Consider the following 17,931-nt stretch of genomic DNA (forward strand, 5'->3'; position numbering starts at 1 on the left):
GGACGGACTGACCAGTTCCTAATGATCCGAGAGTTCTGCTCGGCTTATATCGCTGCAACAGATCAGATAAATGTGCTGCTCCTGCACCTTTAAGGTGTTTATAGAGCAGTAACAGCTCCTTAAAGTCTATTCTGGACCAGAGTGGTAACTAGTGTAAGGATTTAAGAATGTGCTCCCTTCTTTTACTCCTTGTGAGTCTCTGGCAGCAGCATTCTGATTCAGCTGAAGCAGTTTTGATTGTCTTTTTTGAGAGCCCACTTAGGAGATCATTATAGTCATCAATTCAACTAGAAATAAATATATAAATGGGCTTCTCCAGGTCTGCTTTAGTCAGAACATCTCTGATACTGTTGATGTTCTTAAGGTGATAAAAAGCTGATTTACTTGCTTTGACATGACTGCTTAAACTGAGATCAGAGTCCATTTGTACACCAAGGTTACGTACTAGTTCTTTAGAGTTAAGGGCTCTTGGATTCAGATAGGCAGCTAGTCTGTGCCTCTCATTGCTATTCACAAATAAAGTTTTAACTTTAATCAACTGCAGAAGGTTTTGTCCTGTCCAGCTGGTGATGAGGTCAAGTAATTTATATGTGCTAAAAGGGTTCTTCAGCCATTCAAAAGGCCAGAGAACTTTAACTCAAGATTTTGTTTTGGTTAATTTGATTAATGTTGGTCTTGTGATCAAACAATATGCATGTACAAAGTATAAGTTATGAATATCTCTAACATCTACATGTAATTCTCCAGAATTGCTCCCAGTTTTGTAAACTAGGTGGGGAATCTTAGCTAAAGCTTCCATTAATGTTATAATCACATGCCACAAATTTGATGTTGTAGACAGAGGCATTAGCTGGGCCTGTTAGGATCCAGAGCTCAGCCCAATTTGGGAATATCATCTTCCAGAGTGCTTTTAATTAACCTGTATAATGTTGCTACTTTTTATTTAAAATAAGGATTTACAGTTCAACAAGACATGCAGTTTTGATGTCATAAACAAAATTATTCAAAACAAAACCAAAAAAGAGTGAAAACACTGTTTGTAACAAAAAAAAAAGAAAACGAGTTAAAAACTAAGATGGTTCCCTAATAATGCTGTTCTTAAAGTCTTCTGCAAATGTCCTCTCTCCACAACAACAGCTTTTCTCCTCTCCAATGGCTTTTTTAAAATTTATTTTAAATGGTACAACCCCAATTCCAATGAAGTTCGGATGTTGTGTAAAACATAAATATAAACAGAATATGATGATTTGCAAATCCTTTTCAACTTATATTCAATTGAATACACTACAAAGACGAGATATTTAATGCTCAAATGGATGAAATACTTTTTTGCAAATATTCACTCATTTTGAATTTGATGCCTGCAACACGTTCCAAAGACTGGGAAAGTTGAGGAATGCTCAAAAAACACCTGTTTGGAACATTCCACAGGTGAACAGGTTAATTGGAAACAGGTGAGTGTCATGATTGGGTATAAAGGGAGCATCCCTGAAAGGCTCAGTCGTTCACAAGCAAGGATGAGGCGAGGTTCACCACTTTGTGAACAACTGCGTGAGCAAATAGTCCAACAGATTAAAAACAATGTTACTCAACATGCAACTGCAAGGAATTTAGGGATTTCATCATCTACATTCCATAATATCATCAAAAGATTCAGAGAATCTGGAGAAATCTCTGCAAATAAGCAGCAAGACAGAAAACCAACATTGAATGCCCGTGACCTTCGATCCCTCTGGCGGCACTGCATTAAAAACAAACATCATTCTGTAAGGGATATTATCACACGGGCTCAGGAACACTTCAGAAAACCACTGCCAGTGAACACAGTTCGTCGCTCCATCTACAAGTGCAAGTTAAAACTCTGCCATGCAAAGTGAAAGCCATATATCGACAACACCCAGAAACACCGCCAGCTTCTCTGGGCCCGAGCTCATCTGAGATGGACTGACGCAAAGTGGAAAAGTGTCCTGTGGTCTGACGAGTCCACATTTCAAATTGTTTTTGGAAGTCATGGACGTCGTGTCCTCCGGGCCAAAGAGGAAAAGGACTGTCCGGATTGTTATCAGAGCAAAGTTCAAAAGCCAGCATCTCTGATGGTGTGGGGGTGTGTTGGTGCCCATGGCATGGGTAACTTGCACATCTGTGAAGGCACCATTAATGCTGAAAGGTACATACAGGTTTTGGAGCAACATATGCTGCCATCCAAGCAACGTCTTTTTTAGGGACGTCCTGCTTATTTCAGCAAGACAATGCCAAGCCACATTCTGCACATGTTACAACAGCGTGGCTTCGTAGTAAAAGAGTGGGGGTACTAGACTGTCCTGCCTGCAGTCCAGACCTGTCTCCCACTGAAAATGTGTGGCGCATTATGAAGCGCAAAATACAACAACGGAGACCCCGGACTGTTGAACAACTGAAGTTGTACATCAAGCAAGAATGGGAAGAATTCCACCTACAAAGCTTCAACAATTAATGTCCTCAGTTCCCAAATGCTTATTGAGTGTTAAAAGGAAAGGTGATGTAACACAGTGGTAAACATGCCCCTGTCCCAACTTCTTTGGAACGTGTTGCAGGCATCAAATTCAAAATGAGTGAATATTTGCAAAAAACAATAAAGTTTATCAGTTTGAACATTAAATATTTTGTCTTTGTAGTGTATTCAATTGAATATAGGTTGAAAAGGATTTGCAAATCATCATATTCTGTTTTTATTTATGTTTTACACAACATCCCAACTTCATTGGAAGTGGGGTTGTAAATAATAATTTAATCAAACTCTTCTGGCGTAAAACCAAACCAAAAACCTGATTGAGCTTGTCAGCCCTGACAAAACGGTGAATTAACATTTGTCATATACGGTATTGGGCTGGTGTTGGGCAGGGGTTGTGCTGGTGTATGAGTGATTTTTTTTATGTGCACTGTAGGACCTGCCTGCCTTCATTTTTTTTATTTACTGTATTTCAAATAACGAGCTAACAGGATGTAACAAACAATGTTCTGTTAAATATTTGAACCTGAAATTTTGGAAAATCTAGTTAACTTACTTTGACAAGTAATTGATTATTGTTTTAAAGTTCAGTAGGTTTTTGCAAAGGCATTTCAAGCATGCACACATTTTTGCCTTTACAGTCTCTCACAGTCACTCTCTCTCTCTCTCTCTCTCTCTCTCTCTCTCTCTCTCTCTCTCTCTCTCTCTCTCTCTCTCTCTCTCTCTCTCTCTCTCTCTTTCTTTGAGTTTGAGGAGTGGGTGAATGTGCCCCTGAATAAAACCATGGCTGTTAAGACTGAGGTGTAATACAGTCAGGGTGATACATGATATACTAGCGCTATAAGGTTCAGGGATGGTTAAAAAGTATTGTTTTCTTTTAACCCTTTCTGAGCCTCTCATCATACCAACCCAGTGTTATTTGTAGTTATCATTCCAATACTTTTGATTAATGAATACTTCATAATGCTAAATCAGGTGTGAAGGTGATTGAGGTGATTTACCAAATCTTTGCAGTGACAAGGGATGTCGAAATCTGAAGCCAAACTTTTTTCTTTTTTTTTAGAAAAAAATTCATTCTTGTTACTTTTTTACCGTATTCATGTTCAATTGCCTCTCCATGGATCACCACCTTATCGTGGTGGAGAGGTTTGTGTGCTTGAAGGACCCTAGGAGCTATGTTGTCTGGAGCAAAAGCTCCTGGTAGGGTCTCCCATGGCAAACTGGTCCTAGGTGACAGGCCAGACAAAGTGTGATCCATAACCACCCCTATGAGGACAACAAAGCAGGACTCGTGTACCCTGCCCGGATCAGGGTTACCGGGGCCCCACCCTGGAGCCAGGCCTGGGGGAGGGGCTCGCCAGCGAGTGTCTGGTGGCCGGGCATTCACTCATGGTGCCCGGCCGGGCCCAGCCCGAAGGAGCTACATGAGTCCCCCCTCCCATCGACCCACCACCGATGGGAGGGGCAGTAGTAGGGGTGCGGTGCATTGTGGATCGGGCAGTGTCCGAAGGCGTGGGCCTTGGCGTTCTGATCCTCGGTTGCTGAAACTGGCTTTTGGAACTTGGAATGTTACCTCACTGGCGGGGAAGGAGCTTGAGTTGGTGCGCGAGGTCGAGAGATACCGGCTAGATATAGTCGGGCTCACCTCAACACACAGCTTGGGCTCTGGGTCCAATCTCCTTGAGAGGGGCTGGACTTTTTTCTTTTCTGGAGTTGCCCATGGTGAGAGGCGGCGGGCAGGTGTGGGCTTTCTCATAGCCCCTCGACTCGGCGCCTGTATGTTGGGGTTTTCCCCGGTGGACGAGAGGGTGGCTTCCCTACGCCTTCGGGTTGGGGAACGGGTCCTGACTGTTGTCTGTGCTTATGCACCGAACAGCAGTTCAGAATACCCAGCCTTCATAGAGTCCTTGGAAGGGGTGCTTGAAAGTGCTCCTCCTGGAGACTCGATTGTCCTACTGGGGGACTTCAACGCTCACGTGGGCAACGACAGTAAGACCTGGAGGGGTGTGATTGGGAGGAATGGCCTCTCTGATCTGAACCCGAGTGGTGTTCAGTTTTTGGACTTCTGTGCAAACCACAGTTTGTCCATAACGAACACCATGTTTGAACACAAGGATGTCCATAAGTGCACATGGCACCAGGACACCCTAGGCCGCAGTTCAATGATTGACTTTGTAGTCGTGTCAGCGGACTTGCGGCCATGTGTACTGGACACTCGGGTAAAGAGAGGAGCTGAGCTGTCAACTGATCACCACCTGGTGGTGAGTTGGATCAGGTGGTGGGGGAAGATGCCAGTCAGACCAGGCAAACCCAAACGTATAGTGAGGGTTTGCTGGGAACGTCTGGCAGAAGAACCTGTCAGATTGATCTTCAACTCACACCTCCGTCAGAACTTTGACTAGATATCGGGGGAGGTGGGGGGCATTGACTCAGAATGGGCCATGTTCCGCTCCTCCATTGTTGAAGCGGCTGACTGTAGCTGTGGTCGCAAGGTAGTTGGTGCCTGGCGGGGCAGTAATCCTCGAACCAGGTGGTGGACACCCCAGGTGAGAGATGCCGTCAAGCTGAAGAAAGAGTCCTACCGGACATGGTTGGCCTGTAGGACACCAGAGGCAGCTGGTAGGTATCGACAGGCCAAACGATCTGCGGCTTCAGTCGTTGCCAAGGCAAAAACCCGGGTGTGGGAAGAGTTCGGTGAGGCCTTGGAAAGTGACTTTAAGTCGGCTCCGAAAAGATTCTGGCAAACCGTCAGGCGACTCAGAAGGGGAAAGCAGTGTGCCACTAGCACTGTATATAGTGGAGATGGTGTGCTGCTGACTTCGACTGAAGACGTCATTGGGCGGTGGAAGGAATACTTTGAGGACCTTCTCAATCCCACCAACATGTTCTCCAGTGAGGAGGCAGAGTCTGGGGACACGGGAATAGGCTTGTCCATTACTGAGGCCGAAGTCGCTAAGGTAGTTAAAAAGCTCCTTGGCGGCAGGGCTGCAGGGGTGGATGAGATCCGTCCCGAGTTCCTCAAGGCTCTGGATGTTGTGGGGCTGTCTTGGCTGACACGCCTTTTCAACATTGCATGGACATCGGGGGTGGTGCCACTTGATTGGCAGACTGGGGTGGTGGTGCCTCTTTTTAAAAAGGGGGACCGGAGGGTGTGTTCCAACTACAGGGGAATCACACTCCTCAGCCTCCCTGGTAAGGTCTATGCAAGGGTACTGGAGAAGAGAGTCCGGCTTATAGTCGAACCTCGGATTCAGGAGGAGCAGTGCGGGTTCCGCCCTGGTCGTGGAACACTGGACCAACTCTTTACCCTCTCCAGGATTCTCGAGGGTTAATGGGAGTTTGCCCAACCAGTCCACATGTGCTTTGTGGATTTGGAGAAGGCATTCGACTGTGTTCCCCGGGGTATTCTGTGGGAGGTGCTTCGGGAGTATGGGGTACATGGCTCTTTGCTACGAGCCATTCAGGCCCTGTACAAGCAAAGCAGGAGCTTGGTTCGCATGGCCGGCAGTAAGTCAGACTTTTTCCCAGTGAGAGTTGGACTCCGTCAGGGCTGCCCTTTGTCACCGATTCTATTCATAATTTTTATGGATAGAATTTCTAGGCGCAGTCAGGGGATGGAGGGTGTCCGGTTTGGTGACCTCAGGGTCACATCGCTGCTGTTTGCAGATGATGTGGTCCTATTGGGGACATCAGGCTGTGAACTTCAGCTTTCACTGGATCGGTTTGCAGCCGAGTGTGAAGCGGCCGGGATGAGGATCAGTACCTCCAAATCCGAGGCCATGGTTCTCACGCGGGAAAGGGTGGAGAGCCCTCTCTGGGTCGGGGATGAGCTCTTGCCTCAAGTGGAGGAGTTTAAGTATCTCGGGGTCTTGTTCACGAGTGATGGTACAAGGGAGCGGGAGATTGACAGGTGGATTGGTGCTGGGTCAGCAGTGATGCGGGCTCTTTACCGGTCTGTTGTGGTAAAGAAAGAGCTGAGCCATAAGGCAAGGCTCTCTATTTACTGGTCGATCTATGTTCCCACCCTCACCTATGGTCATGAGCTTTGGGTAATGACTGAAAGAACGAGATCGCGAATACAAGCGGCTGAAATGAGTTTCCTCCGCAGGGTGTCTGGACTCTCCCTTAGAGATAGGGTGAGAAGTTCGGTCATCCGGGAGGGACTCGGAGTAGAGCCGCTGCTTCTTCACGTCGAGAGGAGCCAGTTGAGGTGGTTCGGGCATCTTGTTAGGATGCCTCCTGGACGCCTCCCTTGGGAGGTGTCACAGGCAAGTCCACCGGGAAGGAGACCCCGGGGAAGACCCAGGACACGCTGGCGTGACTATATCGCCCAGCTGGCCTGGGAGCGCCTCGGAATCCCTCCCAGGGAGCTAGTGGAAGTGGCTGGGGAAAGGGAGGTCTGGGCTTCATTGCTCAGGATGCTGCCCCCGCGACCCGAACCCCGGAGATACGGAAGATGATGGATGGATGGATGGATGGATGTTCAATTGCATCTGTTCTAATCTGTGATGTTTTCAAGATTCAAGATACAAGTTTTATTGTCATGTGCACAGCAGAACAGGCAGTTACACTGTACAATAAAATTCTTACTTTGCTGTTTCTCTATTCACCAAATATAATCTTAAAGTAATAAAAAATAAGAAAATATAAGAATAACTCTAAAAACAGTAGTAAAAAGTAAAAGTAATAATGTACAGTATGTGCAAAGTTGAAATAAAATTAAAGTTACACTTGAGTATGTGGAAATATGTACAACGGCTGTTCATAAAGTGCATCACATAACAGATGTTTACTGTAAACAGTAAACAATAGTGTTCTGTGCAAGGAATAGATGTAAACAGTATTGTTCTAACAGCAGCAGCACAGTGTAGGTAAGGTGCAGCTGTTGAGTGCAAGGTTAAACCAGTTCAGAATGGGAGGGGGGAAGTGGTAGTTAGTGAGGTGTTCACCAGCCTGATGGCCTGTGAATAGAAACTGTTGGTCAGTCTTGTTGTCCTGGACTTCACACTCCTGTAACGTCTGCCTGAAGGTAGCAGTGTGTAGAGTCTGTGCTGGGGGTGTGTACTGTCCCTGGTGATGTTGTGGGCCCCCCTTGCTGACCCTGGAGTGATAAATGTCCGGTAGTGAGGGGAAAGCTGTTCCTGAGATGGACTGTGCAGTGTTGCCCAGTTAAATAGTTTTAAATTATGTGTTTCAGTGCCTAAAACTGTTTGGATTAAAAATGACAGGAGAAGATAAATGAAAAGGACAAATCCGTTGGCTAGTCCAGTGGGGGGTGATCATGTCTGTGTTGCTCACACCATTTACAAGTCTTTGAGCTCTTTTACTGGCCCCTTGCTGCTTTCCCCCACCAGTATCTGCCTCCTCACAGCGACGTGCTTCCATTTATTGACTCTACAGGACTCTTTCAGTTACTTTCATCCTAAGGTTTTTGTCTGATGACCCTTAGGCCTCAGTGCAGGAAACACTTTTTCACAGTAATTGTATTGGAGTTGTATTTGTGGGCATGTCTCAGGCTTAAGCTGATGCAACACTTTGAACCTCATCTTATTGCTCAGGCACATACAGACTGGCATTCTGTGTGCAACAGGCTAAAGGATGATTTTCAGTGCTTTGAGATCTTCAAATGAGATCAAAGGAGCAAGTCCATCAGAGTGGCCAGTGGGATCTGGATGTTCGACAGTGGCAATAATTTGCAAAATTATCTGCACATCATTCATGTGCAGGTCCTTTTTTTCACCTTGAGACCTAAGATGTAATTTTGCCACTATAATTAGAATCTACTTCATTACCACACGGGTGTGAGCTTGTCTCATTCTGAATGGCAGTGGCGCACTTTTACTGCTCCCATGGATACAGATGCTTTCATCATCAGCGATATGAGAGACCAGGAAATTTGGAAAGCTCTTTAATGCTAACAATAAACGTGTCATAATTTACAGAACTGGCAAAAGTCTTCATTTATGTAATGTTTTGTCAGGACAAAACCTTGGATCTCCATTTTTCAGTTTTTCTGTCCTTTAAGTTGTGTGTAAATTTCACAATGAATGGACCAAAAGAAATGGCCCAAAATGACTTACATTAAAAGTAAAGTGAGTGTTTTCATTCTCCTGTGAAGTTACCATTTTGGAGATACGCGGTTTTGTTCAGACAGCAGTTACACTGGAGCACTGTCTTAAAAAAAATTAATTGCAAAAAGACAGCAGCGATATACATATAATACATATAATAAATAAAGTAATACAAATTATATTATACAACCGTATTTCCAAAAAAGTTGGGACACTGTGCAAAATGTAAATAAAACAGTAGAATGCAATTACATGCAAATCATGTAAACCGTATTTTAAAAGCAGCATGCTTAATGTTAATGTACGTCAATGGAACCAGAATTTTTGCAATTCATTTTGGGTTGTTAACTTTCATTCATTCATCCTGAAATTTACACACAATATAAAGGCCAGCATTCATTTTCAAATTATGTCAAAAACTGAAAAATGACAAAAATGGAAATATGAGGTTTTGTTCTGACAGCAGTGATGTGTCTGTGTGTGTGTGTGTGTGTGTGTGTAATGTAAAATGTGTAGCTACCAGTGCTCTACACTGAGAATACCTCATTCACAATAAGAAACATGGTTTTGCACTCCTGTCAATTTATAATTCAAATACCTTGTAATATTTTTTTCCTTTTTCAATGTTTTAAAGTTGTATATAGTTCTTTTATATGATCTTTAAACTCTTTTTTTGAATATTTAATATGTGATGTTTGAAGTTTTATACGCTCCTACTGCTGTAAAGCTGCTATTTACCTTGATCAGTACCGTTCTTTCTTCCTTTCTAAAATACTGCATATAACTTAACTACAGCTAGGTCCATAAATATTTGGACAGAGACAACATTTTTCTAATTTTGGTTCTGTACTATACCACAATTAATTTTGAACAAAACGATTCAGATGCAGTTGAAGTTCAAACTTTCAGCTTTAATTCAGTGGGCTGAACAAAATGACTATAAAAATGTGAGGAACTAAAACATTTTTTAAACACAATCCCTTCATTTCAGGGGCTCAAAAGTAATTGGACAAATTAAATAATTGTAAATAAAATGTTCATTTCTAATACTTGGTTGAAAACCCTTTGTTGGCAATGACTGCCTGATGTCTTGAACTCATGGACATCACCAGACGCTGTGTTTCCTCCTTTTTAATGCTCTGCCAGGCCTTTACTGCAGTGATTTTCAGTTGCTGTTTGTTTGTGGGCCTCTGTCTGAAGTTTAGTCTTTAACAAATGAAATACATGCTCAATTGGGTTGAGATCAGGTGACTGACTTGGCCATTCAAGAATATTCCACTTCTTTGCTTTAATAAACTCCTGGGTTGCTTTGGCTTTATGTTTTGGGTCATTGTCCATCTGCATTATGAAATGCCGACCAATCAGTTTGGCTGCATTTGGCTGGATACAGTATATCTATAGCTGCTTCTGTCCTGTGTCACATCATCAATAAACACTAGTGACCCAGTGCCACTGGCAGCCATGCATGCCCAAGCCATCACACTGCCTCCGCCGTGTTTTACAGATGATGTGGTATGCTTTGGATCATGAGCTGTACCACGCCCTCGCCATACTTTTTTCTTTCCATCACTCTGGTAGAGGTTGATCTTGGTTTCATCTGTCCAAAGAATGTTCTTCCAGAAGTGTGCTGGCTTTTTTAGATGTTTTTTTAGCAAAGTCCAATCTAGCATTTTTACTCTTGAGGCTTATGAGTGGCTTGCACCGTGCAATGAACCCTCTATATTTACTTTCATGCAGTCTTCTCTTCATGGTAGATTTGGATATTGATATGCCTGCCTCCTGGAGAGTGTTGTTCACTTGGTTGGCTGTTGTGAAGGGGCTTCTCATCACCATGGAAATTATTCTGCGACCATCCACCACTGTTGTCTTCTGTGGGCATCCAGTTCTTTTTGCACTGATGAGTTTACCAGTGCTTGCTTTCTTTCTCCAAAACTGTAGATTTTGCCACTCCTAATGTTGTAGCAATTTCTCGGATGGGTTCGGGCTCACCGAAATTGGATAATAGAAGATTGGAAAAATGTTGCCAGGTCTGACGAGTCTTGATGCGTCAGCTGCGACATTCAGATGGTAGGGTCAGAATTTGACATAAACAACATGAAACCATGGGCATTGTTTAAATGCCACAGCCTACCTGAATATTGTTGCTGACCATGTCCATTCCTTTATAACCACAGGGTACCCATATTCTGATGGCTATTCCCAGCAGGATAATGCTCCATGTCACAAAGCTCATATCATCTCAAACTGGTTTCTTGAACATGACAATGAGTTTACTGTAGTCCAATGGCCTCCACAGTCACCAGATCTCAATCCAATAGAGCGCCTTTAGGATGTGGTGGAACGGGAGATTCACATCATAGATATACACTATATTGTGTGCAGTTTGCTGTTAAATGTTTTATTTTTATACATAAATCCAAATTTTAGTGATCAATCTCTATAAAACATACATATGTCATGTTCCCCAAATAACCAACAGTTGTGCATTAAAATGTGCAGATGTGTCTTCTCTTTAGAGCACGTTGTTAACTTTAATTTTAATTTTAAAAAATCTATCAAAGATGCTATAAAGTGCTCATTTAGACAAAATTGGAACTTATTTTCATTGCATACTGATTGGTCCTTTAAACTGCCCACCTATTAAAGGACACTTCACTTGTTTTAATACTGAAATAGATTTCCAGACTGCACCAAGGCCCATTAGGACCGCTACTGTGTTTTCCTGTTCATTTACTTAATTATTGTTTTAATTTCACTCTACGGACACATTAATTTCCTTCTAAGCCATTTATATAGATTCTCTTCACAGGTCTAAAGCTGCTATCTGGACTCTCTGTCGTTTAATTACTGGCTTCCTGGGTCTGTTTGTACTTTCCTCTCATTCACTGCTGTAATGGAGATGCTTAATTAGTGCTGATGAACCACAGCTGACCCCTCTTGGGGGCTCCTGCTTAGTGTATGCATGGGCCACTGTATGAAACAGCCTCTTTCTGTCAAAGCCGTGTGGGAGTGTGCTGTGTCTGTGCGGGGGGCCGTGCTCTCAACTGGCTGATGCTGATTAAGTGGGCCCTTAGTTGGCTCTGTGTACAATGATAAAAAGGGTCGCAAAGTGAAGCTCTCCATCTTTTGATTGACCTGTTTTTGCTATCCTTGTCAACCTAACTGTTGTTTTCTGCCTGATGAATTGCATGAGGTGCTGCAATGCTTGCCAGACTAGCTTGTCATTGAGCCTCCTGAAAGTTCCTCTTGTTTATTTTTAATGCTGGATTGTTTACTTGCATTCTATTATGCGCCGTCTTGGTTGGCAATGCTGCTACAGTCTCGACCTCGAGCTTAGTTCCCTAGAGAACCTTTTAACAGAGGATTCTTTAAAGAACTATTACTGTAAATGAGATTTTTGAGCGCAGAGGTCCTTTTTAGCTTGTTTTTTCAAAAACAAAACAAGAACTGAAACATACAACTTAAAAAGACACAAAAGCCTCAACAGCTAAATATAACATCACATTTTCACTACTTACTGTGTCTAATCTGTAAAAGTTGCTTTTAAAGTTGCTTTAAAATCATTTTCTGAAGTAATCAAACACATTCAGTGGTGTTGAGGTCTGGACTCTGTGGTGGTCAGTCCACAGTCCAGCTTCTTTCTTTGATGTATCCATCTCCTTTTTCAGTGAGGTTCTTCTTGAACAGCTACACATTCTTTCAGACCCACAGCGCTGAGTGGTCTTCACACAATGGAAGGAGGGACAGAAACGTGTGGATGTTTTCAGATCTGAAGCAGCTTGATTTTCTCCTCTCTCTCAGAGATGAAAGCTTTAAGTGCTGTTTATCTGATGGGGCAGTTTTAGTGTCTACCAAGTCTTCCAGGTGGTTGTTAGGAGGAACATTATCTCTGTAGATTTTAATCAATTTTTGAAATCCAGCTTTGGAAACCTGTTTTTTCTGCAACATATTTTCATTTGACTTTTTCCTTCCTTCCTTCCCTCTGGGGTCTAAGAACTCTCCCATGTGTCAAATTAAATGTTTCTACATCTGTATCTGTATCTTTGTGATGATCCAGCTCAGAAATCCAGTTCAAACACTTCCTGAATCTGGAAGTCCCCTTTCCATTCAATATCATCATGAGATCATAAAGACTCACATCTGGAGTTATGAGCCTTTGAAGAGGGGCTGAGATACACATCATCTGCCTCTCACCATGTGGAACTGGTGGATCCGTGTGTCCATCTACATTCTGGGTGAAACTGACCAATGGACACTTAGTAAATCACTAAGCACTGACTGTCATGCTGGAAACTCTTCATTCAGTCCATATCGGAGACTTGTGTGAAATGGCATCAGAGAGTTTACAGCTTTTGAATCGGCTGCAGCAGGTTTGCAAAGTAGTGATGAAGATAAAGGAGCATTTAGATATGAAACACATGAGGATCATGTTTTATGAAGAGCCTTTAAAGGAGAGTTTAAGAAGATGTGAACACATCGAGAGAATGACCTCAAACCCCAGAGGATTAACCCTTTAACATTCCATGCTTACATTCCAAGTCTAATTATTCAGTAACTACAGGGACTTCAATCCATTCATTCATCATCTTGAAGTGCTTAGTCCAGATGGGGTTGTGGTAGCAGTTGGGAGAGCAGAGAATCCCAGACGACCCATTGTGATGGACCCTGAGCCACTCCCAGAAGAATTCTGAGATATAATCCCTCAAGACCTTGGGGTGTCATCTCAGTATACTGTGCCTTGTAAACACCAGGAGGAAGGTGACCAAACCACCTCAATTGGCTCCTCTCAGTGTTGAGGAGTAGCGGCTCCACTCTGAGTCCCTCCTGGATAATTGAGCTCTGTACCCTGTCAGTAGAGTGTAGCCCACCACCCTATGAAGAAAGCTCATTTCCGCTGCTTGTATTCATGATCTCATTCTTTCGGTCATTACCCACAGCTCATGACCACAGGTGAGGGTTAGAATGTAGACTGACTGGCAAAAAGAGAGCTTTGCCTTCTGTCTCAGCTCCCTCTTCACCGCTACAGTCTGGTACAGTGACCACATAGCTGCTGCTGCCTCTCCCAGCCTGCGGCCGATCTCACCATCCCTCTCCCCATCATTCGACACCAAGACCCCAAGATACTTAAACTCCTCCACCTGGGGCAGGTCCTTCCCCTTACCTGGAGTGGGCATGCCATCATTTTCTTGGCTAGGAAAAAGGAACTGGGGTTAAATCACACAGAAATAATTAATAAGGCAAATTCAAACTTTTGAATGGTAGTGTATATAGTGAACAGTCCATTTTAGAAATAATCTTTAAATACAATTTTTTAAAGCTATAAAAAGACTGAAGACTTTGCATTTGCACTGCACATTGTTTCAAGCTGTATGCAATTTTTTTGCTCTTGTAGAGAAAATATATGTCTAATATGGAGAGTCTATATGTCTAAATTGCATGGGAATGCTGCCAGACTTGCTTATTATCGCATCTTCTGAAAGTTTAGATTTGTACAGTGCAGTCCCAGATTGGCTAGTTAACTCAGGTTTTTCAACTTTCTTATATTCCTGCTTATTATGTTTCTTCATAATTCATCCCCAGTGAGTTTGCACATCTTCCACAGCAGGTTTACTCCATAGATTTTTCTTTAATCAATGTAACCATTCAGAGAGTCATCACTCTTGTCATGCTTTGAAAATGTAACTGTGACATGATACAGTACGGGCATTTTGCTGCATTAATTTTGAATGCTGCCTATCAGCGCAGTGACAGATATAACTGACAGAGTAATGAATTATGCAAGGCTTTCTTGACAGCTTATTACAGCCAGATGAAATGAGGCAAAGTTTTTTGAAGAGCTTTTGGTCCCACATTCAAACCATTTTGACCGCGCCTGGCTGTTCAATCATGAGCCATCCTTCAGCAGAACCATCAACAGGTTCTCAGAGACAACTCTGTTAGGTAATCAATAAATGTGATGTTGTGTCAGCAGCACAAAAGCTGATTATCTGCCTTTTTTGTCAATAATGTTAAACCCCTGTTTTGCAGTTTGCCAGCAATACATCGTCCACTGAGTATACGGCAGATGGGAGATCATCTTCGGGACGAGAATCTTCCCACAGAGAGATGTTTTCCTCCGAGGAACCGAGACATTCTGCATCAAGCACATAATTTTTGATTGCTCCAACCATGAAAAGTGCTCCACCACTGAGAGAAGGCACTCTGCAAGGTCTTCCCACCTCTTTAAAACACATCTAGGTGAAAATGGAAACCCCAGAGACTCACATTTAAGTGTTCACACAGAGCGGGTGAGAGAGAAAGGGAAGCTGTGAAATAACATTTAACAAGGTGACCTCTAACGTTCTGAGGGTTGAAATCTTCAGAGATGTTGAGGGTGTGGAAGCATGAGGCTGTTACTGCTCTGCTTTACATTTATCATTAAGATCTATTCAGAAATGTAAAGAAATTATTCAAATACAGTTTAATTTATTCCTGCTGCAACTAAGATGATTATGTTTATCTCATCCCACTTTATTTGGATAGCTACCTGTAGGTTAGGTGTTAGGGCTGTTATACAATTGAAATAATTAATCATGATTAATCATATTACTTTGTGTAGTTACTGTGATTATTCATGACTGGACATCAACGTTGCCAAACAGGCAAAATAATTAATTGTGATTAATTATGTTACTTTGTGTAATTACTGTGATTATTCATGATTGGATGTCAGTGTTGCCAAACAAGTAAAATAATTAATTGTGATTAATTATGTTACTTTGTGTAATTACTGTGATTATTCATGATTGGATGTCAGTGTTGCCAAACAAGTAAAATAATTAATTGTGATTAATCGCATTACTTTCTGTAGTTATTCATGATTAATCATAATTAGATGTCAGGGTTGTCAAACAATTGAAATAGTTAATTGGGATATATCACAGTCATTTGTTTAATTCATTTTTATTAATCACAATGAGATGTCAGCGTTGCCAAACAAGTGAAATAATTAGCCATGATTAATCACATTACTCTGTGTAGTTATTCATGATTAAACATAATTTGATGTCAGGGCTGTCAAACAATTAAAATAATTAATCACAATTATTTCCTTTATGGTGTATTTGTAATGAATCATGATAAGATGCCAGCATTGTCAAATAATTAAATGGAATTAATCATGATTAATTGCATTACTTTGCTTAGTTATTCATGATTTATCATGATTAGATGTCAGTGTTGTTAAACAATTAACTGTGATTAATCATATTACTTTGTGGCGTTATTTGTGATTAATCATGATTGATCAGATGTCAGTATTGATAAACATTTCAAATATTTAATCACAAATAATCACATACCTCTGTTTAGTTATTTGTGATTAATCATGATTAGATGTCAGCTTTGTCAAACAAAATGATTAATTATGATTAGTTACATCACGGTGCAGTTATTGGTGATTAATCATGATTAGATGTAAGTATTGTCAAATAAATAAAATAATTGTGATTAATCACATCACTTTGTGTAGTTATTTGTGATTATGATTGATGTATTGTCAAATGATCAAAATAATTAATTGTGATTAATCACATTAGTGTGTTTAAGTATTTGTGATTAAGCATGATTAGATGTCAGCACTGTCAAATAATTAATTGCGATTAATTGCACTGATTTGTGCAGTTAATCACAATTAGTTGCATTCGTCTTATTTGGTCAAATTTGATCCTAAAGATTGTTAAGATTGTGACCCTAAATTGTTGACAAGCTATTTGTTGTCTATGAACAGTGTTAGGGTGAGGATTAGGGTGAGGATTAGGATTAGTACTGAGGTCAGGGTTAGGTTTTGAGGTTAGGGTTATGAAACATTAAGGGGAATTTAACAGATATTTAGTTGAATGTAAATAAACTGCAGGGTGAGTAATTACCGTGCGCTATCTGAATAAAGTGTTACTGATGATTCTTCCGCAGCCCTAATATTGCTTTATCACTGCATCTTAATAATGGACATCTTTAATATAACCTGTCTTCTGATTTTGATCCAGTTGACAACAAAGGCATGTGATATTCATCTCCCTTTTACATGGATGTAGCGTTGTAATGCTTATTTCTCCATGAAGAACGAGTTCATAACAATCCACAGACTGAACTCTTTCACTGACGATGTGTTGTTTTTTGTAACTGTTGCAGTTATTGGAAGGAATAATAAATAAAGAAATGGATATCAACTTAACAAATGAATGCCCTAGTATTCAAATGATTTGGGCCAGCCCTATTAAACAAGAATGCCAATTATATTTAAAAATTTCTCAATTCTTGAACATGTAAACAGTGATTCAGAGTGGTTTGGTCTGACAGCAGCGATAGGTTTTCTCTCTTATGTATCCCTCCACCTTTTTTTATGAAAAAAACATATATTTTAGCCCAAAACCACATCTCCAAACTACCGTAAATCAGTGTCTCAGACATCAGGCAGCATATTCATAAGCAGCTTGTGTTATAACTTCCTGTAAGGGAGCTTTTAGAGGTGGACATTCGGTTCCTATCACCACCACTGTGAACAATTTTGACTCCAGCACAGAACAAAAAATAACCCTTCAATCAAACACCTTACGATAATTGTAAGAATGCACATATTTTCTTTATCTACTTATACAGTAATTTGGTGGCATGCAAGCATTATTTTATCATATCTACTTTTATTTTAAAGTCTATGAGTAAATGAACTGTTATTCACGCTATAAAACGACTGGCAGCACAGCAACAGTGAAAAATCTGAGCTGATTGATCTTTTATAGTGTTAATTTGTGTCCAACTGAGCACCGCATGCTGTTAATTGGACACTGTTGATCTAACATTGATTATTTTTCTGTGCAGAAATCGTGTCCATCATAACTGCCAAGAGGAAAAAAAAGCTGTTTCCAGCTTAAGAGGCTATGAGTGACGTTCCCTATCTATTACTGTTAAAGCGATAAATACACATCAGGAATAACATTCTGACGATACTTTGTTGGCCCCTTTTACCCTGTTCTTCAGTGGTCAGGACCCCCATGGACCCTCACAGAGCAGGTACTATTTGGGTATTGGGTCATTCTCAGCACTGCAGTAACACTGACATGGTGGTGGCATTTTAGCGTGTGTTGTGCTGGTCTGAGTGGATATTCAAAACAAATAAATAATGACCAAGCTGAATTCTGTTCAGAAGGGACAAATTAAAGATGCTGTCACTTCTTCTTCCAGCCTGCTTTGATAACATGAAAAGCTTCATGCTTTCACCAAGTGCAGAAGCCAATTCCAAGAGGCCTTCTTTGAAGCTTGAAATAAATTTCATCCTTGTGGTGCCATCAAGTTTTAATGGATGTTAGCTTAACGTGCCTTCATGCATGTCCACAT

The 17,931-nt window shown here is 41.5% G+C and overlaps 1 protein-coding gene across 4 annotated transcripts in view; it reads left to right on the forward strand.

The window, feature by feature from the left end:
• LOC108425469 (muscular LMNA-interacting protein) overlaps window positions 1-16,771 on the forward strand; it is a 109,886-nt gene extending 93,115 nt beyond the window's left edge. For 3 of the 4 annotated variants that reach the window (XM_017694140.1, XM_017694143.1, XM_017694144.1), the window contains one exon: window positions 14,587-16,771. In XM_017694140.1, coding sequence (XP_017549629.1) covers window positions 14,587-14,709 — 123 coding nt within the window. In that variant the 3' untranslated portion in view covers window positions 14,710-16,771. Of the gene's footprint in view, window positions 1-14,354; window positions 14,500-14,586 lie in introns of all 4 variants that reach the window. The other variant, XR_001857709.1, reaches the window with a different exon arrangement.
• The last annotated feature ends 1,160 nt before the right edge of the window (window positions 16,772-17,931 follow it).

The sequence above is a fragment of the Pygocentrus nattereri genome, chromosome 5, assembly GCF_015220715.1.
Source record: "Pygocentrus nattereri isolate fPygNat1 chromosome 5, fPygNat1.pri, whole genome shotgun sequence".
In the NCBI taxonomy this organism is placed as follows: domain Eukaryota; kingdom Metazoa; phylum Chordata; class Actinopteri; order Characiformes; family Serrasalmidae; genus Pygocentrus; species Pygocentrus nattereri.